We start from the raw sequence: 22,117 nt of genomic DNA, 5'->3' as shown, positions 1-22,117 counted from the left end.
TGCTCCCTCTCCTTCCTTCCTCTTTGACCCGGGTTCGGCACACAGACACACAGGGGAAAGCCCCCCGCCCCGCCCCGCCCCACCGCCAGTGCCTGTACAGCGCCTGACGCCATCGCAGCTCTCACGCTAAGTTGGTAGGAGCTGTCCGTGCTCCCAGCACCAGCCAAGGCAGCCCAGCCTAAAGGCTGCAGCCGATGATGCTCTGACATGGCACAACCGCTCTCCTCTGTAGACGCGCGTTTTGCTTCTCTCTCCTTGAGGAAGTTGTGCTGACGTTGCTGCTTCTGTCTGGATCCTTTCTCTTTTTTTTAATTTTGAGGGAGTATAAATTAGAAAAAAAAAGAGGGCGGGGAGTGGGTGAGCGAGAGGCGGAAGGAGGGAGTGGGGGAGAGAGAGAGAGAGAGGAGCTTTTCCACTAGCTGGAGAAAAGAGCCCTTCTGTGGAATATCTTATCATAGCAACTCATCCATTTCAGAGACTTCTCTCCTCCACAGTGGGCACCCCCAAAAATGAGGGGCCCCCATTTCTGCCTTTTCTCGCTCTTCTGCCTGATCTCCTCCCAAAAGATTCCCAGGCTGAAGCTGATCCCGAAAGGTGAGTTAGTTTTGTGTGGGGAATGGGGTTGAGGCTCTCAGAGCCCTCTTGGATGTCGGGGTTTGGGTCAGGGCTAAGCGGATTTTGTTTTGAAAATGCCATGTTTTTAAAAGGTCTATTTCCTTCATCCTTCTAACCACCCGCAAATCCCTCCCACCCTCCAAAGGAGAGCAATACTGGTATGTTTTTTTAAAAATGTATTTAACAGGTGATGGATTGAAGAAATAGGGCATGCGAATAAGCAATTCTGGCTTATACAGATGCCTGCTTCAAACCTTGTTTTTCTGATGAGAAATTCTTTGCAAATTTGCAAAGGAATTGGGGATATTCGAACATCAGAAAGGAAAATGAGCTATGAGGAATGTGGGGGGACTCGAGGGACTGACCGTCCCTCTATTCTGACAAGTGGGTGCCCACCCCTTCAATTGTGCGGAGCCCTTTAGAGAGGATGACGATGCAATGGAGGTTGTCACGGTAACGAGCTTAGATGCCCACTCACAAGAGACCAGGGACTGGCTAAGCTGGGCTTCGGGGTGCAACTTCGCAACTTGCTGGGTGCAGAATGCTGCGCTGCATGTGTGAATGGGGCAGGTCTCACAGGTCGAAGGCTGCAGGCAGAACATTGATGGACAGACACACACACACACACACACACACACACACACACACACACACCCAGGCAGTATGCTTGCGTGGAATCTTTCTGGGAAAAACATGGGGAAGTTAGGACGAAAAGGTCCAGCACACAGACTCGGGACTTCCCCGCCTTATTCAGCAGGATCGGGGTCCCATCTTTGCTGCATTTCCAGGAGATTTGGAAGGGATGCCCTGAGGAAGAAGAGGGTGAGCAGAGATGGCAGCTAAATCTGGATCCAGCCTGTGGGAACGATTGATTTGGCTTGCTTGCTGGTAGAGCTGCTTTTCCAAGAACAGTCTATCTGAGCAATGGGAGTGCTGATTTTCCAAGGCGGCACTTCCAACTGGAGATGAATGCCACATGGGTAGCAAAGCTTATATTAGTTTTGAGCGTTTAAATCTTACCAGCCTCAGCGCTTTGCCACAGAAGCACAAGGGTGCGTTTTTAGAAAGAAATTTATCTTAGGATCTTGGAGTAGGGGAAGTCAGGGGAATCTTGCAGTTGTAGGGGAGGGCAACCAGAGTTTTTCCTGTTCTAAAAATGCAGGTCCCCCCCCCCTTTTTTTTTTTTAAGAAAATTGAAATATCACACATCCAAAAACCTGTTTTTCAAGTGATTCTCAGGCGGGGACAGATGTAATTCCAGCTGGAGCGATGCCTCTCCCGATCTCCGCTTCTGCCTCACTTCTCTCTCTCCCTCATCTGCACACGCATCACTACCCAATTTGGCGGGGGGGGGGGGGAGTCCCAGCAGCTCCCCGCCTGGCTTGCTTCATGCTTTGCAGTCCTGATTAATACCAAAAGCAAGCGGGGCTTGTGCTCGGTCCTCAGAAATCTTGTCAGGAGAACATTTTTGCAGGCCAGGCCAGGGGCCCCTGTTTTTGTCGGGGTCCACATCCATTGCAGGGGGCTCCATGGGGGGCTATTTGGAGGGGGTTCAGCACCACAGAGAGGCCCCACAAAGCTCAAGATGAGTCCCCCCGCTGCATTTGGGCTGGCTGCCAAGAGCTTCCCAGAGAAGCCGAATCGAGCCTTGTCCAACTGGTCCTCCAGCTGTTGATGCTGCCTGCAGGCAACTCTCTCTCCAGGGAGCCAGGTGAGCATCGCCACCTGGAGATGCTGGGGAGAGGCTTGAAGCGGGGGCCCTCTGATCCTTCCCTGAGGAGGCCGAGGGCCCTTCCTCCAAGCCCGAGCTAGCGGCAGAGAAGAATGCTGCATCACTGCTTTGGCTGGCGCAGGTCGAACCCCCACTGCCGATGGCAGGGCCCCGCAAAGCCCTCCCAAGCCAGCATCCGTCCGCCAGGCAGGCCGGACGATGAGTCACCTCTGTGGTCTGTCCAGCCCCCACTGGGCAGGGATGGCCCTCCAGATTCCGGCAAGAGCTTTTGCAGCCCTCCGGCTTCCTGCAAAGCAGGTCTCTGCCACTCAGCTCTGCTTCACCAGCTCCTGCTGGCTCTCTGGAGAGGGAGGGGATGGGGAAGACGACTCCACGAGGGTGGCAACTGGCCTCCCAGCCACGTTTATGGGAATTCGTGCAGGGGGCTGCAGCGCGGCCTTCGGGGGCTGCCAGCCCTGCTCCTCGGCAATCTCCGAGTCAAGGGACCAGGTGGCTGGTGATGGAAAAGCCCCTCTCTGCAGGACCTTGGAGGGCTGCTGGTGGTCAGAACAGATCGGTCTGTGCTAAACAAGGGGTGTCCACCCCCATTCAGCCCCCAACATTTTTTTCGAGACGTCCAGCAAGACTGCAGGCAAAAGCGGAGGCAGCAAAATGCCAACTTAGTTTGCCCACAACCTCCTCCTGCTGCAGAAATCCTGCACAAAAGCCAGGAAGCCACGAAATGTTTGGTGATTGTGGGAAAGGGGGTGAGGACCCCTGGGGACCCCTGGCAGGAGGGATTTGGTCCCTGGGCCAAAGGGCGTGACCTGGAATCAAGTGTGTTCCATTGATCCTAAGTCAAGATCCAGGCAGCCTTGGCTGGGCGGAAACCAAACCAAATGGACTGCTGCACCAGGTCTCCAAGGAAGGCGCTACTTCACAAAACTCGTTTGGGTGTTTTTGATTCATGGCTGAGCCACCTGGTCAGGCTGCCCACGCACCCTCAGACTAGCTCAGGATGTTCCTCTCTCCCATCCTTTTGCAGCTTTTCCCAGGACAGCTGCTGAACTGGGAATGTGACCAGCCCCAAATCCCCCACATCCCAGGGTGTGTTCTTGACCTCAAGAGTAGGGCCACAGGTTAAATTAGAGCTGGAGGAAGCAGGATGTAAAAAGAACCCCTCTGGATTGGCCCAGGGGAAGCAGGAAGCCCGCCACCCGTGGGCTCTCTCGACGCGAGCTGGCTGCTGGCCCTCTTTCCCATCCTAGAGCCCATTTGCTGGCCTGAGAGCAAGCCAGCACCTGCCCCTCCTTTGCACCCCACCGTTGTCTGAGTCACAGCAAGAGGGAGGCGGATGTGCCGGTTGCCGTGGGGAAAAGGAGCGGCGGCTCTGGGGCTCTTGCCTGCGGGTCCTTGCTGGGCTGTGGGCACCCAAGTGTGGACCCTCGGCACCCATGAACCCACCTGGGTCAGGTATGCCCCAGCACCCAACGCCCAGAGGTGCGCTGTCTTCAGACAAGCCCAACAGGCAGAGCAAAGTGGTCCAGCCGTGCCTGATGGCCACCAGATGCCCCTGGGAATTCCTCAGGCAGAGCTGTGCTGCTGCTGAGCAGGTCATATTTAGAGGTAGACTGCCCCTGAAAGTGGAGGTGCCATTTAGCCATTGTGAGGAACCGCCATCCAAAACCAAAGCCACACTTTCCGACTCCATTATTTTAGCCAAAATCTGCCTCTTCTCCCCCAACCCACCAACCCCCATTGCCCACCCGAGTTCTACTAAGCATGGAAAGAAAGGAGTTGCATAAAAGGCTGCATTTAGCCCCTTTTCCTTTGAATCCTTCTTCCCTCCCTCTCCATTTTTCCTGCCGTGTTGCATTTCTCTTTCTTCAGTCTGCAAGCCTGTAGAGGGCAGGGGCTGCCTTGTTTATTCCTTCATTGCAAGCTGGTTTGGATTTTTTTATTTCTTTTTTCTATTCTTTGGGCTGAGGAGGCAGATGGAAAAACACAACCACTTTAAATAAGCCAGTAATTTGAGCAGGGTGTCTGCGGACAAGTACATAATGTTTCCTCTCGGCACTGGCAGGGGATAGGCTGTGTTGTCCCCCCAGAGTCTCAAGGATTAAGAGAACCCGAGCAGCCTCAGACTCGGGCATCTGCGTTTTGCAAGCCAATTTTCCATCCATCCCCTAGCCTGAAGTTGCAGGGACTGGCCCAAAGCCAGCTTGCTCCCGTCTCCACGAAAAGCAGGCGAGCTGCTGCTGAGAGACAAGGAGGTTTTATGGACTAGGTCAGACAAGCCTGCAATGCAGATAAAACAAAGATCTAAGCGCTGCGAAGGGAGGGGAGCACACAACGCCCAGGATTCGTGTGTCTGGTGTGTGTTTTCCACCCACAGGGGTTCTCCTTCCCACACCTGAAGCACCTGCCGCTTTTCTCACGGGCTTCCTAGGAAATGCATGAGGATGGGGGAGAACAGGATGCCGCTTCCCTGCAGCGGCGGCGAGAGAGGGCCACGCTTCCTGAGCGGGGTGGTGTTGTGAGGGCAGGAGCTCCCAGCTCCATGGAGCTCTGACTGTCAGGGAGGCCCTCTGCCCTCCCACCCCTGCTGAAAGACGGGCCATGGGTCCTGAGAATCTCAGGAGCTGACACCCCTGGATTAGTGGGCTTTGGGACCACTTGGCTGCACCTCCTGCTCCCCCCTGGCCCCTCAATCTTCCTGCCTGAGCCGTTTCTTAAATCAAATTTCCTCCTGTCCCTTATCTGTACATCCATAAAAGCATCCTTAGAAAACAAGGTCCTTTCAAAAGGTAGAGAGTGAGACCCTCGAGCACATGTAAAGCAAGAAAAGCAGGCTTGTGTGGGTTTGGGTTTTGGTTACTACTTGCTCCTGTGGCTCTTTCGGGCACCTCGCACCAATCCTGTTTGCAGCTTGTTGCTGCCTCGACTCGCATTGCGACTCAGGGCAAAGCACAGAACAAAGCAACCTTGTTGCTAGAGGTAGAGGGAGAATTCTGCTCCGTTCTCCTTTCAGTCTGTATTTGCGTGTCCCAAATTGGGATACTGGCCCACACAAAAATGCAGTTATCCTTCAGTGCTTGCATTTCTCAGCGATTTGCAGTGCAGTTCTCTGAAGAACACCTTTGAAGCTTATGCATTTTCATGAGGACTGAAAAATGGAAGAAAGGAAAGAAAGAAGAAAGCAAAATGTGGCGAACCAGTAAAGAAATGCAGCAGCATGAACAGAAGATGGGGAAAATGAGAACCAGAGGGAAACTGAACATCATGGTGCCCAACCCAGCAGGGGGCGTGTGACACAGAGAGCTACACAAGGAGTGTGCAGGCTTCCGGGTTCCACAGGATTCTTTTACAGGCTAGCTGGTGGTACAAAAAGCAGGCGCTGGGCACAGAAAGAGAAGAGGTCCAAAATTAGGACAAGAAGCAAAGAGTCGAGGGCAGGGCTTGGTGAGAGACAAGCCAGGCATTGAGGGAGGGACATTCCCCATTGTACAGCAAATTATTGGGGGAGGCCTTGTCTGGAAATGGGCGATGCAATGCAGCTGCACCTGGAGGTGGCAAAAGCGGCTAGAGCTGGCTTCTTGGTGATGCGGCTGCCTTCGGCACTGGCCTATCCTGGCGGGTGGGGCCTGTAGCCATGGGGGCGGCCACAGGGAGCACCTGCCCTTCCAGGCTGACCACGCTGCTGGTGGAGGGACCACAGAGAGGAGCCCCTCCTGGACTTCCTTAACAGGAGCCCCAGACTCACGGGGACAATGGGTCCTGCAAAGAAGGCTTCCCGGGATCTCCCCCCAGCCACATTGTTCATTTGGAGCCCATCCTAGGAGCAAATCCTTTCACACACTCACCCCATGCCCTTAGAAACAGAGAAACAGAGCGAGTCAGAAGGGGTCTCCCGGGCCATCTAGTCTGACCCCCGGCTCCAGCCGGCTCACTTGTCAGGCTGGAGGGCCTATTAGACACTTCTCTACTTTCAGATGTGCCAAGCTTAACTTTTGATGAGAGGGAGAGCTTGACGGCCATGTTCCACGACACCAGCTCGGACCAGGTGCTCATCGGAGGCCGAGGCGTTCTGTGGGTCCTCACCTTTCTGGATTCCAAGATCACGCCAAACCAGGTAAGAAGCGGTGCCCACAGGAGAGGCGAGGAGGTGGGAAGCCTGAAGGCAGGGAAAGGAAAAGCTGCTTCGAGTGGCAGATGGTCTGGGGCCAGGAACACCGGTGAAGGGGTGCAGGGCAGAGGGTACAGACCTGCTAGGCTCACCTGCAGTTCTCAGGTGTGGTAGAGCAGGGCGCATGGAAAGAAGATCCGTAGGTGTTTAGGACTGCAACTCCAAATAAGCCTTCCCATTGGGAGCTAGAGACCAAAGCACCTGAAGATCTTCCAGGTACCCATCCCTGCAGAGGATGCTCTGCCACCAGTACGAAAGTAAGTCTTGGTGGCTTATCTGCTCATGGAGTAGACATCTGGGGAGACACCAAGGCCGGATCGGGGCCTCAGATGGGCTGGATTTGGACCATGGGCCTGCATTAGATTCGCCCAAGTTCCCCCAATTCTGCCCTTTCTCCAGTTCCAAATGCAAGATACTTTTGAAGCCAAAAGCTCGTGTCCCTCGTTGCCATGGAAAGATGGCGGGCATGGCTGCTTTCCTCAAAATAGCCCTCTGCTTCCAACAGGTGCCCATGAAAGCTGAGGAGAAGGCAGAGAAGGACTGCCAAAAGAAGCCTGGAGCAGTGCAGGTGAGGAAGCCACAGGGTTCTGCGGCGACTTGGCTCAGAGATTCGCAAATAGGAGAGTGCAGTGCGTCACCCGGGCCCAGGACTGGCGCCCTCAGAAGCGGAGGCCGTCCAGTGGCAGTGACCCTGGGGAGGCCCCAGAACCATGTCCTTGTCCCTTGGAAGCTGGTTCTGCTGCCTCAGGCCCCACATCTTGTCCACGCAACCCCCAGAAGCTGCCACTCTATCCAGGCCCGGAGGGATGGAGTTCAGATCCCTTTAACAAATACGAAGAGCCTGGAAAGCTGTCCCCAACGGGCTGCCAGGCTTCATTCTCTAGGAGAAGCCAACACCTGCAGAAAAAGCCTGCTGGCCCTTTAAGAGACAGGTGTGGCACCTGGAGGGGTGGAGTTTCCTGAGATACCCTCCTGGCTGGGCTATAAAAGCCAGCCAGTTGCTCCCGGGGCTTTTCTCCTCCTAAAGTGCCTTTCTCGAGTGCTCGGTTGCTGACCAAGGTCCTGAAACCAAACCGACCTTCCCGACCGCCTGAGCCATGCTCCGGAACAGATGGTGGATCCTGGATGTTGGTGGGGTTTTGCTCCAGTGAAACTTTGGGCTGCCCTGATCTCCCTGGGGTACAGGAGCCTTCTCCAAGCTGGGTTGGGCTACAATTACCAACAACCCCCAAACTCTGATGTACTCAGGCAGAAGATCGCAGCTTGTGGCAGGGATTCTGGAGAACCGAGAGGGCTGCGCTGTGGTTTTCCACCCCAACCCTAGTTTTTATCCTTCCGGTAGGCTGTTCTGTTTATGAGTCATTACCAGTGAGGTTCACCTGCAAAAAATGAAGTGAAATTAACTCTCTGCTGCCTCTCAATCTCTCCAGTTTCATTTCCTCACAAGTGAAATTTGCAATTTTATGGAGGAGGCAGGGGACTTAGCAAAGGAAGCTGCTCTAATCCATATCTCTGTGTGTTTTTTCTCTGACTCTCACAGGAGGACTGTGATAATTTCATCCGTGTGATTCAGAGACTGGACGACAGAATCATTGTCTGTGGAACCAATGCGGGTTCTCCCAAGTGCTGGTTTTTGGTGAGTGAAAGGGTGGTGGACATACACAGATCCTGAAAAATAGCAGCTGTAGACCCTTGATGATACTGTGTTTATTGGGAATATGGATGGTGGGTTATACTAGCTACCTCGCACAGGTTGGAAATAGCCTTTTTTGACCCAGCAAAGCCTTCAAGAAAACAGAGGCACGTGCAAACATGTCCACCTGTGTCAGAGAGAAACCATGCCTGCTGGAAGTCATAACATGCTCCCATAGCTCTCTGACAGAGGGGTCTCCATCTCCTGGCGGAGATGTTGCCCCACAGCACAGAGGAGGCATAATGGTTCCCCCCGCCTAATAACTCCCCAACTTCCCACCATATGAGCTGCCCCGGTTAGGGAACTGTGCCATCTAGTGACTGAAGTTGTTACTGCAGGCTTCAGCCGTACGGATGCACTGTCGTTGATCCCAATTCATGCACTGGGATCCCAGTGAAATTTCAGGTGTCTGCATTTTAGGTACCCGAAGCTTTGGTGCTCAGAGACACACCCAAACACTCGCTTTTGCTATTATAGATATTACATGATTAGCCTGTCCAACTCCAGGCCTTCCAGCTGCCATCAAGTAAATAGTGGTTTGAGAGTGTTTGGCAGTGCTGCTTAGTGGTCAGGGAACAGCCTCTGGGACCATTTTTCCCACACTCATATTTCTGTCCCCACCCCTGCTCTGTGTGTGTTCTGAAAGTTGCACACTTCAGGTTAATGAAGAACATTTGCATGAGCTTAATTAATACAATGTGCTCAGTTTAATTATGTGAGTTTTAAATAATTTGTTTGCTGAGTCAAATTTGCAGAAAGGTCCCTCTGATTATAATCAATTTAAATGCAGAAATTATGTTTGCATGCTTTTAGTTCTGATTTTACAGCTCAGGTCTAAGTATATTTGCTTGAGAGTTAATTCCATGGTTTTCAATGGAATTTACTCCCAACGAAGTGAGCTACTGTCCTGATGAAGATGCCCATGCTATTTGCATATACCTGTCCCACCAGAAAAGCACAAACTACTCACATTAGGTAACCACAAGAAGAAAAACAGGATGCAGAAGGAACAAGATGGTTATGAGTGGAGCCGGCTGGTGCCAGAGGTCAGACTAGATGGCCTGGGAGACCCCTTCTGACTCACTCTATTTCTCTGTTTCTATGTTAACCTTACAGGAAAAGTTAGCTGAGAGACTGTTGCAGGATAAGGAATTTGCCAGGGAAACTATAATCATCTGGTGTCTTGTTTACGCTACAGTTTAAAAGGGAGGGCCTGAAAATAGTTTGGGACCCTCAGCCTGGAATTATCCACTGCAGGTCAGATAAAATTTTAGAGAGGTTTTTTTAGAGAGGTGATGAAATTCAACCAGCCATCTCTTAACATGCCTTCTGCTGTTTATTAAGTCACAGGAGAAGTATTTCAACATTTACGAAAGGAGAAAACACCCTGAATCAGGCAGAAATCCTCCAATCAGCAGTCCAGAAAAGGGTCCATGGTCATTTTGGAGACCCAGTGGCCAGATTTAAATCTCAGGAATGTGTGACTGGGTGCTGGGGTGAACAGTCCCTCTCTCTGCTATTCTCTTTCTTTAGAAGCAGCAATGTGGCAAAGGGCCCAGAGGTGGGAGAAGGCGGCCATTTAAAAGTTGTCTGAATCTTATCCAGTGTCTTTTTGCCTTCCTTTCAGGTCAACCACACAAATTTGCAAGAGGACAGGCTGGGCCGGAAGTTCACCCTTCAGGCAGGAAGCTTCATCGCACCCTCTCCATCCCAAAACACGGTGGCCATTGCAGTAGGTAAGGTGTTGGAGAAAATTCAGAATCCTTCTGAGCTGAATTTCTCTCCAAAGTTCAGGGGTCCCAAGTCCCTGAGTGGAATCGATGCTTTCAGAAGTGCCCCTGGTAGCAAGTTCAGGTGACAAAGGACTGCAGGACAGAGGCCAGGTGGGAGCTTCCGAATGTCAAAAGGGACACATCAGATGCTGGAAGTGCAGAAGAGGAAAAATTAGTCTTAGTACCAGGACATTCCAGGTCCCCGTTCTCTCCCCCCCCCCCCCCCCCCGCATTCAGTCTCCCAAAAAGCAAACCAGAGAAGACTGGGCAAGTGTGTTTGCCAGAAAATGTTGAGTATCCATAGGAAAATTGGGAAGAATGCCTTACATGGAGGAATGGACACAAGAGCCTTTGGTATGATTGGCCATGGCATTTCTGACATTCTTAAGGCAGCAGAAACGGATTGCAGAAACATGGGTAATCAGAGTAATGCATCTTGTTAGATTGCACTGATTGCAAATCCACTTCGTGCAGCAAATGCACTTTGTACATGCAGCCCACCTTCTGCATATGGAAGGACCCAGGTTCAATCTCAGCATTTCTAGGGAAGAAGACACCTGTGCAAAGTCCTAAAGAACTTCTGATAGCAGAGACCATACTGGCTGAGACTTGGTACAAAACAGCATATTAAAGTACCCAGTTCAAGTAAGGCAGTATTTACTCTCCATCAACATTTCTCCTCTTTGCTCAGTGCTGGTCCCCCTTAGAATCCTGGCTTGTGTATGGGTGTGTGGCTGTAAAATTAAAATTCTAGTCCTCATGATCGCAGAGATAAATTTGCCTGTTAAATGAAGAGCACGGAGGGTGGGGAAGAAAGCAAAACCAGCAACAGCAATGATGTAGATTCAGGGCCTGAATAGGCAGTTGCATGTTTCAGCTCTGGTAGTTTGGAAGTTGCAAAATAGGACTCAAGGTGTTCTGTTTTTTCACCTCCCCCACCCTTTCTGTCCACGTTTCAGAAGGCAACCTGTATACTGCATTGTCTGGGAACAAAAGTGTCATCCAGAGGAGCTTTGGAACCAAAAAGGGTGTTAAGACAGAAGAGAGCTGGCTGGGCAGTAAGAACGTTTTGATGTTTTGGTTTAGTTGGCTTGTTTCTGACTTCATAAACTTGGAAAGCCCACCTTGTCATTTAAATAAAGTTAGCTCCTAGTCCTTGTTCTTAACATACTAATAGCAACTACAAATGTGGTGGTAGTTCTTTTAAACTATCACTGTTATTAAACAACCACAACTTCAGCTGTGCGTCTTGCAGCAACAGAAACAGGAATTATTAGAAAAGGGAAATCAATGCCCTTATGTGTGTTCCGTTTGAGCATCTATGGTAAACAACAGCCTGTACAGTCCTAGAAGCAACTCCCAGTGGGAAAAGGACACTGTAAAGCTGAAAATGTCACAAATGGAAGATATGGCCTCAAAACAGAATCCCAAAATCCGGTAATGAGGCAAATGATAAGGTGGACCGCAAACAATGTCTCACTCCCAACCCATAAGGCTTCGCGGAAGCATCTGTTCGGCCACTGCGGAAAGCAGAGTGGAACCCTTGATGTGGTCCATGCCGAAAGCAGGAATATTGATCCACAGGTCCATGCAGCCTCTCTGGGTCTCCCCACCTGGCCACACCCCTTCTTACGGCCACCTCTCCGTCCCCTCCCCTTGCCAAACCTTCGTGGCCTTGGAATGCCTCCTCGGCTACTAGCAGAGGCTGTTCTGTAAGCACAGACATGGCCGCAGAGCCGGCCCGGCCCTCTCGCCTGTGGCTCCACCCATCACCAGAATGGGCCCCAAGAGCTTCATTGAAATGCGGGTGGCCCCAGGGCTGAGAGTGGTCCCACACCCCTGCTGTGGAGGCTTAGACCCCATTCTGGAACAACAAGCCTACCAAGCTAAGACGGCGACACCAAACCTCCATGCGCTGGGCCAGTCTGCCCCTCAGCAAGGGCACCTCTTGGGCTCTGAGCAGAACTGAACCCCTGATGAGGTTGCCTCGAGCCACCGGAGACCTGCAGCGGACTCTTCTTGTCCCCAGATGCGGAGTTTGTCGGTGCTGCCTTCCTGCCAGAGAAGGACTCGGGCAACGATGAGATCTTCTTCTTCTACAATGAAGTCAACCAGTCAGCGGGGCTGGATGAGGAGCCCTACAAAGCTCAGCTGGGGCGTGTCTGCAAGGTACGGGGAGAGAGAGGTGCTTGGCACCTGGGCAGGTGTATTATGCGGGACACGTGGCTGGGCAGTTGCCCCGTCAAAAGGAGTTTGAACACTGGCTGAACGTGAGCCACTGCGATGGTTCAGCTTTGGCTGCATTCATGGCACCACTATCCTAAATCATGGGAAACATAGAAACAGAGCGAGTCAGAAGGGGTCTCCCGGGCCATCTAGTCTGACCCCTGGCTCCAGCCGGCTCCACTCATGACACACCCACCATGTTCCACTTTATTTCTCCCCGCATGGGCTTTGTCTGGAATACCATATCCAGTTCTTGGAGCTACTGATTGAAAAAGATGTGGACAAACTTACCTGGGTTTGGAAGAGGGAAAGGAAAGAGACTTCTATGCCATAGAAGTCCTGTGAGGAAAGACGGAAGGAAGTGGGTAGGTTTAACCTGCAGTAGGGAAGACCAAAGGGGGTGAAACGCCCCCCCCCCCCCAGCCCCAAAGAGTTATTTTTTTATTTTATTTTTTTATTAAAACATTTTTATGCCGCCCCATTCACCGAAGCCTCGGGGTGGCTTACAACAATAAGTTAAAATAATTATAAATCAAAAATATAAACATTAAATTAAAAATACAAAATACAGTATAAAATAAGCCGCCCTGGCCAGATAAAATCCATTAATATTAACAGTTAAAATGCCACTTATCTGGGGGAATTGGGCTAGAAGTCCTCTGCTGTTCTTCAGGTAGGGTGTTGTAATGCTGATGGACTTGTGTTAGAACGGGGAAAATTCAGTTGAAGATTAGGAGAACCTCCTGGACAGAAGGAGGCCTGATGCCACCTCAGTCTCCAGGACCACCTCGGTGGATCTTGCCTTGAGCGTAGGCTCCTGAAAACAAGACAGGTGAATCTTGGCAGCTCGACAGAGAGGGCTCCCGTTCAGTCTCTCATTCAGGATCTCATCCTAGTCCCCCTGGGAGGTCACCAACTCATAACTTCTTGGCCTGGGAGGACACTCAAAGTAAGAGATCAGGTGGGTGGGTGTTTCCTCTAGAGAGGCCAGATGCTCACTCCTTGTTCCCCCGGAACTGGTCTCCAGTTCCATGCCCAGCTTCTCCCATTAAAAGAATCCTGAGCAATGGGAACGGCACCTCTGTGCCCCAGAGCTGGGAGAAGCACTGTCCGTCCAGGGCCTAAAGGGACTCAGGCAGGCCAATGGAGGCAGCCTCCCAGACCTGCACATGGCGCTCTGCCCTTCCAGGTGGACCAAGGCGCGAAGTCCTTCCTGGTGGACACCTGGAGCACCTTCCTCAAGGCACGGCTGGTGTGCGGACATCCCAACCAGCCAATGCGCTTCCACCACCTTCGGGACGCCTTTGTCCTCAGAAAAGAGGGCCAGAATGAAGCTGTGCTTTATGGAGTCTTCTCCAGCATGTGGTGAGTGGCGTCAGGGTGTGTGTGCTATTTTGTCACCGTTATTAATTTACTATTGTGTACAGACTGGTATACCTCTGCAGCTTTTGGAGCGGTGAATCCTAAATAGTTAAAACAGATAAAAGGATTAAAACAAAGCATTACAAATACCATCGTAAAACCTTATTAATATCAAAGCCATATTCATGTTTATGTTGATATTCGTTGCCTGACTTGTTTCTGCAGTCCCAGGACAGCGGACCCTTGGAATAACGGGGTGCTATTTCTGACAGAGGAGGGGAAAGGGACCCCCCTGCTGCAGCTGCTCTTTCTCCAGCGGATGAATGAGGCCAAGTTCCCTTCCTTGGGAGCAGGGGGCCCCTGGCCATTGCTTGGGGCCAGAGGGGGATGCCTTAGCTCAGCGGTAGGAGGGCTTGGCTGGGATGTTATAGCCGGACGCAAAGCTTGCACAGTTGCCCATGTAGCTTTTGTTCTGCTTTTCCGAAGGGGCTCGTCCGCCGTCTGTGCCTACTCTATGAACAGAATCAGCTCCATCTTCAAGACTTCAAAATTCAAGGGGGTCACGAGTGCCATTCCTGTGCCCAGACCAGGCACGGTAAGCATCCGTGCTGAGACTCTCCATGAGGAATCCCTCAAGGCCTCTTCTGGGAACCTGTCTTCCTTCTGCATGTTCCGTCGGAGGGCAGGGCGGACCTGGCAGATTCACTGGGCTGACACCTTTTCAGTGCAGGGGCACTGTTTGTTTTGTGACTAATCATTTCAAAGCATTTTAATCCCACTCTTTGACCAAAAAAAAAAAGCTCCCAAGCTGGACTTACAAACAGAGCCAGGTGGTGTAGTGGTGTGTGTTGGACTGGGTGAAGCTCACTGGGTGACTTTGGGCCAGTCAGAGAATCTCAGCCTAGCCTACCTCACAAGGTTGTTGTGAGAATAAAATTGGAAAATAAGAGAAACTTGTAAGCTACCCTGGGGTCCTTGAAAGAGGAAGAAATGTGGGTCATAAATGTAGTAGTAGTTGTAATAATAATGATGAGAATCCCTGCCTACAGCCATACTATTTAAAAGACAGGACACAAAAGGAAAAGTGTATGGGGAGGGAGGAGGAAAAGAAGGCACTAGATGCGAAGTTCTGCATGTCATGGAGCTGGATTGAAATGGAAGGGCTGCTGTTTCTTCTCGTTGTCATGAACTTTTGCTGCTAAGAACCTAATGCCTGAAGCGGACAGTCTTGGTCATTTCCCCAAGGCGCTCTTTGGCTCCCTGGGGAAAGATACAGAATCTCTATCCTTCTTTGCTGTGGGTGAGAAAACAACAGGAAGAGGCAAAGGGAGAGAATTAAGCAGCATCTGTTGGATCAGGGCAGTCTGCAGAATTGCGATGGGTTGGAAAAGACAAGCAGAACCCACATGCTTCACCTAATGAGCCAAATGAGGTGCAGTGAAGGCGCAAAGCCAGATCTCCCTCACCCTAAGATGCCTCTCTTCTGCTACATTCCTCCAATAATCTGCTTTTCCCTTTTCAAGTCTTACAGAATGGCTGAATAATTCATTTCATGTATCTGTTATGCCGTCCGATAACTTAAAGATCCCTGGGTGGGCCACAAAAATTACTCTTGACTGATTTTAAAAGGGCATCTCCTTTTATTATGATCTTTGCATTATTTTGATTTGCCTTTTATTTGGACTGTTGCCTTGAGGGGGGGTGTTTGCCTTGGAAAGGAAGCCAAACACTGTTCAAATTAAACGGATAGGTTTCGGCACTGACCATGTTTGCTTGGAATGCTGAATTCTTGCCTGTCCATCTTTTGGGCCCTCGGTTTATCCCTGTCTGAATTTCTTCCCTCCATTTCAGTGTGTGCCGTTGGATTCCAATCCAGCCCTGCCCAAGACAACCATGACCTTCATTAAGGAGCACCCAGAAATAGACACGGTCATCTACCCGGACGAGGAACGGCCCCTGTATGTTCTCCAGAATAATGACACGTACACTCGAGTGCTGGTGGATAGTGTGCAGGATGCTGAAAATGTACTGCATGACGTCCTTTTTCTTGGAACAGGTGAGCTCAGCCTGGGTGGAAGAAATGATGGAAGTTGTCTCTCCAACCTCAACCCATTTTTTTAGACTCGCATAATAGTGAGGAACACGGATGACAGCAGCAAACCACAGAGATGCGGGTGTTTAGGTTTAATTCTGCAGCCATTCCCATTTGGGGAAAATGTTGTGTTAGGATAATTGGAAAAGACTCTCCTTAAAAAAAAAAAAAAATTGCTGTTAAGCAGCCTCTGGCTGTGCGGCTGATGGGAGCTGTAATCCAAAACCAGGTTACCTGCCCTTGCTAATTAATGACAAACCAGAAGAGCCCTGTTAGGTTAAAGCCAAGATTCAGCTAGGTGCTGAACCTCGTTGGAAGATTATATTTGAGGCCACATTCGGGTCAAAACAAAGGAAGGAGGGCCGAATTAAAACACCAAAATATAAAATGCAGGCATGTGTTAGCTTAAATCTTACAGTGCTGGTCGCTTAAGCCTTAGAGGTATTTCAGGGATTTTCAGAGTAGGGGACCGTGTGCAAAAACAGGGAAATCACCAAACAGTGTGGATGGCGGGGCAGGAGGATTGTGGGTCGCTATCCAGGAAGCCCTGGGATGGCAGAAGGGACCCACAGGCAAGCAGATCCGGCACAGGCCTGAGCGAGACCCACAGCGGCCTGGAGCCTGGCGTGTCCTCATTGCCAGCCATCCCGTCCCGAGTCGGAACCTGACCGTGTTTCTCTTATTTCGGCAGCCAAAGGAAAGATTCACAAAGTGCTCCGGAGCAAAGAGCAGACGGTGATCATTGCGGAGATAAGTCCCTTCCAGAAAGAAATGCCCGTTTCTTCCATGATCCTGGACCCCACCCTGGTAAAAGGGGGTCTCATTCCTTCGCACCTTCTGCGATCCACGGCGCGCCGTGGTGATGAGCGGGTTCTGCAGGTGCTGTTCAGCACCCTGGACAGCTCCTGCCACACCGGCCGTGGGAAGGGGGGTCTCCGGCTTTCCTGGACCCCGTTCCGGGTTGCCTCGTCTGCCATGGGCTCCTCCTTCTTCGCCCGCCAAGCAAAAGGGGTCCCCTTCACTGCAGGGCAGGAAGCAGGGCCTCATTTCCTTCCCACCCCCTCACACGTGGTGGGCATGTCATGAGCAGAGCCAGCTGGAGCCGGGGGTCAGACTAGATGGCCCGGAGACCCCTTTTGCCTCGCTCTGTTTCTGGATTTCTCTCTGCAGGGGCACCTGTACGTCAGCACCAAGTCCGAGGTGGTGCGCCTGCTGCTGACGGACTGCGACCAGTACAACGAAAACTGCTGGAAGTGCGTCCTGGCTCGGGACCCGTACTGCGGGTGGGACATGGACGCAAAGAGCTGCTCCGCCATCTCCCAGGAGGGAAACCGCACTGGCAGGTCTGTGGACGATGTGGGGGTGAGGTGGGGTGGGGTGGTGTAGTGTAGTGGTTAAAGAGCCTGGGACTGGGACTCAGGCGATCCGGGTTCGAGTCCCCGCTCGGCCATGGAGCCAACTGGGTGACTTTGGGCCAGTCACAGATGCTCAGCCCAACCTACTTCACAGGGTTGTTGTTGTGGGATAAGATGGAGGAGGAGAATGATGTCAGCTGCCTTGAGCCCTTTGTAGGAAAAAGGCAGGATATAAATCGAATAAATAAATAAATAAATAAATAAATAAAATGGGGTGGGGTGGGGTGGCAGAAGGTGTGCCCTGCCTAATCCACTGACATGGCGCGATTGTGTGTCCCACACACGTGTGACTTGTGGCAGTCGGCGGTGTCGCGGTCCCAGCTGCTGCCTTTCCTTTGCACATTGTCCGCGTGGAACTCAGGAAGGGCTGCTCCAAGCAGAGTGAAGAGGCCAAGGGCCATTCTGCTACTAATTGGCTATTCATTCCCAGCAGTATGGTCTAGTGGTTAGAGTGCTGGGCTGGGACTCGGGAGATCCTTAGATGAAATGCAGCCTACAAATATAAATGGCAGCTAAAGGGATCGACAAACTGCCCTCTTCCTATAAAAGATTCCAGGATGGCATGCAAATTGCAAGCAAGCAAGCCATTGTTTTAAAAAGCATAGACTTATGGAAACAGTAATTCTTCTGTCACCAAGGTAAATAGAACCACAGCGATCAACTCAGTTAAAAAATAAATTTAATTGTAAGATAGTGAAAAACTTAAAACCTTCAATAAAAAGAAGCATATTAATCTGGCTCTGGAAAGAAGATGAAGTTGGCATTCATCATATCTCCTTTGGGAAGGAATTCCAGAGTTGGGGCACTGACACAAAGAAGTCTCTTTGCACAGTCCACACTTCCCACAGATGCTACTTAGATTACAGACCCCATCATCCTTGACCTTGGCCATGCTGGGGCTATGAGGAGCTGCAGTTCACAACATCTGGGAGATGCTGGAATTACTAGCTTGGGACCTGAGGAATCCTTGATGCGACACAACACATTATAAATTCAATTATATATAAGGTAAATTCACACAGCTCTTCTGATATGTTTGTGTTTTCCTTCAACAGGTTACTTCAGAGCTTGGATTCTCCCAACACCACATACGTGTGTGATGCTGTGGAAGGTAAGCACATCAACACAATACAGATCTGTGTGGCACATGACCCAAACGGCCAGGTAAAACTGAGGGCATGGCTGATGGAGAACAGCCATACTTTGGTCCTTAGGCTCAATTCAGCACACCTGCTTTCAGGTCAGAACAGAACAGAATAACAGTAGAGTTGTGGGGGGCTACAAGGCCATCGAGTCCGGCCCGCTGACCCATATGTGGTCTCCCATCCAGCTGCAGGCCGGCACCTTTTCCACCTGAGCCATGCTAGGTCAGTGAGCGAGACGTTAGATGGAGCCAAGAAACAAAGCAGGATCTGTTGACTAAAGCAGTTTCCCCCTGTTTCTCTTTCTTCTCCTCCCTGAAGAAAAACTGGCCCAGGAAGCCCTCAAAAAAGTGAGTGTGGATTCCACCGGCTACATTTACTTACCGTGCCCGCTGCGTTCTCACCACGCCATCTACACGTGGGTCAAGGATGAGAAGACCTACCCGTGCTGTATGGACGAGCAGTCTTGCACTCTTCGCTTTGGGGAGAGCACGCCCATGGACCAGGGTATCTTCAAATGCACCGCCAAGGAAGAAGGTTACCAAGAGGAAATAACAGCCTTCAAAGTCACACTCAACAGTGGTAGGATCCCAGAAAGCTCCTTGGCTGTGGTGGCTGCAGGAATTTTGTTCCTTACCATAACGATCCTCCTGCTATAGGCCAGACTGGGTGATAGGAGTGGAACTCATCGCACTGCCAACCAAAAGTCCCTTTTCTTTTTTTAAACGATTGGCTCTGACAAAGCCTGTTAAATCCCTTTGGCCGTGTTTGCACCTTTGGACAAGAAATCGCACTCGGCTGGAGAAGCAAGTTTGTTCATCACTCTCAAATCCGGATGTTCTACCCATCAAGATTTCTCTCCAAGTCCACCAGATATTCTGTGTTCACTTCAGAATGAGATTTCATAAGAAAGAGCTTTCTGAATGACAGCAGGATCAAGGAAGCTGAAATACTGATGGTTGCATTTCAGTGTTTGCTGAAATGTGATTTTTCTTGGAAATGTTTGAATCATTCTGGACCAAATTTGAGCTTAAGCCATGAAGAATTCCATTTCATCCCCTGGTGGCCCCATCCAAGTTGGTTTGTCCACAGTTTGAAAAGCAAAGCATTTTCACGTTGTGAAAGAAATCTTCTTCACGAATTAAATGTTACCGTTTCTCTTTTGGACCATGTATGTAATTTGTCTTGTTGCATGTGCTGCCTAACTGTGAAATTTTTACCGCTGGAGGGCACAAGATGGATTATGGATTGCTTCCGGCCCTGGACCACCGTTTGGAGCAAACCTCGGCCAAACTCTGCCTTACTTCACAAGCCAGGCGGCTGCTGAAATAGCTGTCAACATCTCCTGGAATTTAACTTTCTGTGGGCAAATCTGCCTGGGAGCAAATACCGTGAAAAGCATGGCATTTAGACTCTGCTGTCAGAACTCCGTGCCAGTTATTCCACTGTCTCGTTCCAGTCATGCAATGTACGTCTTGTAACGGCCCAGCCTATATAACCTTACATTCTAAAAATGCATGCAATCAACAGTTCTCCCGAGAAAATCCTCAGGAGGTCAAGCAAATGGAGTCAAGCAAGAGGGAAGAGTCAGTTGCAAAGGAAGGACCAAACTATGGGCTATGGGTGACCAAGGCTCCAGAAGAGGCTAGTCCATGACAATCTGGAGGACAGGTGGTACTGAAAACATAATTTTCTGAGGCACTGGGACTGTGGAAGACAGGGGCCAGGCATCTTCTGGGGCTGCTGCATCTTGGTCATGAGTTGCTGGAAGAGACAGGCCAGCAGGATTGGAAAAACATCCCGAATTCTCATGAAAAGCAAGCTGTGAGCGCTGGCTGCTGATGAGCATCAGGTGTTATTGCTTGTGGACTTTCTGGAAGCTTCTGGCTGGCCATGGAGAGAACAGAATGGCCTGGAGTCTGATCCATGGCGGAAGATGATCCTGAAACAGGGACCGGGGTTTGGGGGCCAGTGGGGGTGGCTTTGGAAAACCACTTATCAGGTGTACTCAAAAGAGCTGGGCACTTTTAGAATGGAGAAGGAAAAGTTAAGCCGTGACCCTCTGTCTGGGCTCCTGCAGTGTTTACTTTCTGCTCACAGGGGTTGAGCTACATGACCTTCGGGGTCACCACCCTAAAATTCTGACTCTCTCTCCAGTCAGTCCTGCTGCTTTCTGACCATTGATGCAAAAGGCATTTTCTTTCTCATTAGGATTAGTATATAAGGGAAGTATTTTTTTAGAAAGTTTATATGAAATCTATTTACAAAAGTAGGGGGAAGTTGCCACAGTGGGGAAAATGGGAAATCAAAACTCAGAGGATTGTAATTAAGGCATTATATTGCTTCAAGAGAATCGCTGTTTCAGTTCGATACACCCTTAGCACGGGACTGAATCCCACTGAATTCAGTGGGTTTTCTTGGGACACGATTCTCTCACGTCGACTGGAGCATATATGCAGAAAAAAAAGTTTCTGGGTTGTGTCCACAACGTGTTTGGGAATCGCACTGTTTGGGGAGAACCTGGATAATCTTGTGTTGCTTGGCGGAGAGGAAGATAATTCACATCCCCCCCAGGATACCCCCAGGGTTAAGGGCACACATCCAGACCAGGGGGAATGGCCTTACTTTCAAGGAAACATTCAAAAGATTAGATCGTCCATAGATTGGCTCACGTTTTAGATCCTTATTTATGATCTTCTTACTCACGGCAATGTTTCTACAGGAGTGAACTGGCCTATCCCAATCCATTCTCAGTCTGAAATGTAAGTTACATCAGGAGAATGATAGCTGTCTGGCTTTTTTGCACATTTCACCAAAACAGGAGCTCATCTTGTCCATTACTAAGATGATGCTTGTGCGGGAATTGTTGGTATTTTTAAGCAGCTCCATTATCCGAGTGGGTTACTTGAACCCCAAGAAGCTGCCGCTTCAGTAGGGCTGCATCTCTGCTACTGGAATTAGCTGTGGACCTCGGTGCACTTATTTTGCTTTCATTTCTGGGTGTTCTGCATGGCTATTTTCTATATGTGAGCTTCAGAAGACACACGTGGGAGCTGGATTTTTTCTGTGCATGGTAAGACATGGAGGTGCTCCCTCCATGCAAGGGAATGGACGCACAGAATCTTTAAAGCTAGAATATTCACTAAACACAGTGAAAAAGAAAGCAAGAGCTGCAATGCACCTCAGTGTTGTTCAGCGAAATGGAGTGCACTTTGGAATCAGAACTTAAGAGCAGCCCCACTGGATCACCCCAGGGTCCTTCCAGTCCAGGCCTTCTACTCACATAGTGGCCAACAAGCTGCCTGCAGGAATCCCACAAGCAGGACACACATTTTGCCACGAATTTCCAAGCTTTGGGGACTGAGTGTCCCAAAGAGCCTTCAACACTGGGGGCAGCACCACAGACTTCAGGTGCCAGGATGAGGTTATGTCGTGTAGAAAGAGTCTTGTTGGCCAACGTGGGCACAGTTAAAGGGGAGCCCTGGGGGTCAGTCCCAACGTAGAACAGTGCCACAATTGAACACTGGTATCCCCTGTAAGCTGCAGGGCTTTCAGTGTAAGACAGCACCAGATACGAGATGTTGCATCAGCTCTCAGAAGGACATCTGTAAATGCTTGCACTGCCATGTTGAAGGGCTGGAGGTCAAAATAGCGGTGGTTTCTTTGGAAAATACATGGCGATGGGGGGCTGTTTCATCCTCCCTTCGCAGCACATGGTCCATTCCCACCCGGATTCTGCTTTGCTATGTACTGAAAGTGCTGATCTGTACTGATCTCTCAATCCGTTTCTTTCACTGTTTGGGTGCGGGGAGGAGGGGGGAGAAATAAACGTGACTGAACACTGAACAAAGCGTGTGTCTCAGCTGATGCCTGGATGTATGACTTAGTAGCGCAACCACCGTC

The 22,117-nt window shown here is 50.6% G+C and overlaps 1 protein-coding gene across 1 annotated transcript; it reads left to right on the top strand.

The window, feature by feature from the left end:
- Positions 1 to 509: 509 nt before the first annotated feature.
- Positions 510 to 21,066, top strand: LOC123032894 (semaphorin-7A-like). The gene is made up of 14 exons (XM_044449072.1): positions 510 to 594; positions 6,319 to 6,458; positions 7,018 to 7,080; positions 8,053 to 8,148; positions 9,833 to 9,941; positions 10,937 to 11,035; positions 12,007 to 12,146; positions 13,393 to 13,568; positions 14,052 to 14,160; positions 15,417 to 15,621; positions 16,349 to 16,464; positions 16,828 to 17,000; positions 18,128 to 18,183; positions 18,536 to 21,066. Exons 1-14 carry the CDS (start codon positions 510 to 512, stop codon positions 18,871 to 18,873), a joined length of 1,905 nt encoding a protein of 634 aa, XP_044305007.1. The 3' UTR covers positions 18,874 to 21,066.
- Positions 21,067 to 22,117: the final 1,051 nt, after the last annotated feature.

This window comes from Varanus komodoensis, unplaced genomic scaffold (genome assembly GCF_004798865.1).
Source record: "Varanus komodoensis strain SLA01 unplaced genomic scaffold, ASM479886v1 scaffold57, whole genome shotgun sequence".
Classification (NCBI taxonomy): Eukaryota; Metazoa; Chordata; class Lepidosauria; order Squamata; family Varanidae; genus Varanus; species Varanus komodoensis.
This window is presented reverse-complemented; position numbering and strand designations above follow the sequence as displayed.

Bases quoted from the DNA above. Each gene is read 5' to 3' on its own strand.
- LOC123032894 (XM_044449072.1), top strand. From the start codon at position 510: ATGAGGGGCCCCCATTTCTGCCTTTTCTCGCTCTTCTGCCTGATCTCC. The intron at 15,622-16,348 runs GTGAGCTCAGCC...TTATTTCGGCAG, and splicing joins CGTCCTTTTTCTTGGAACAG to CCAAAGGAAAGATTCACAAA. The intron at 16,465-16,827 runs GTAAAAGGGGGT...TTCTCTCTGCAG, and splicing joins TGATCCTGGACCCCACCCTG to GGGCACCTGTACGTCAGCAC.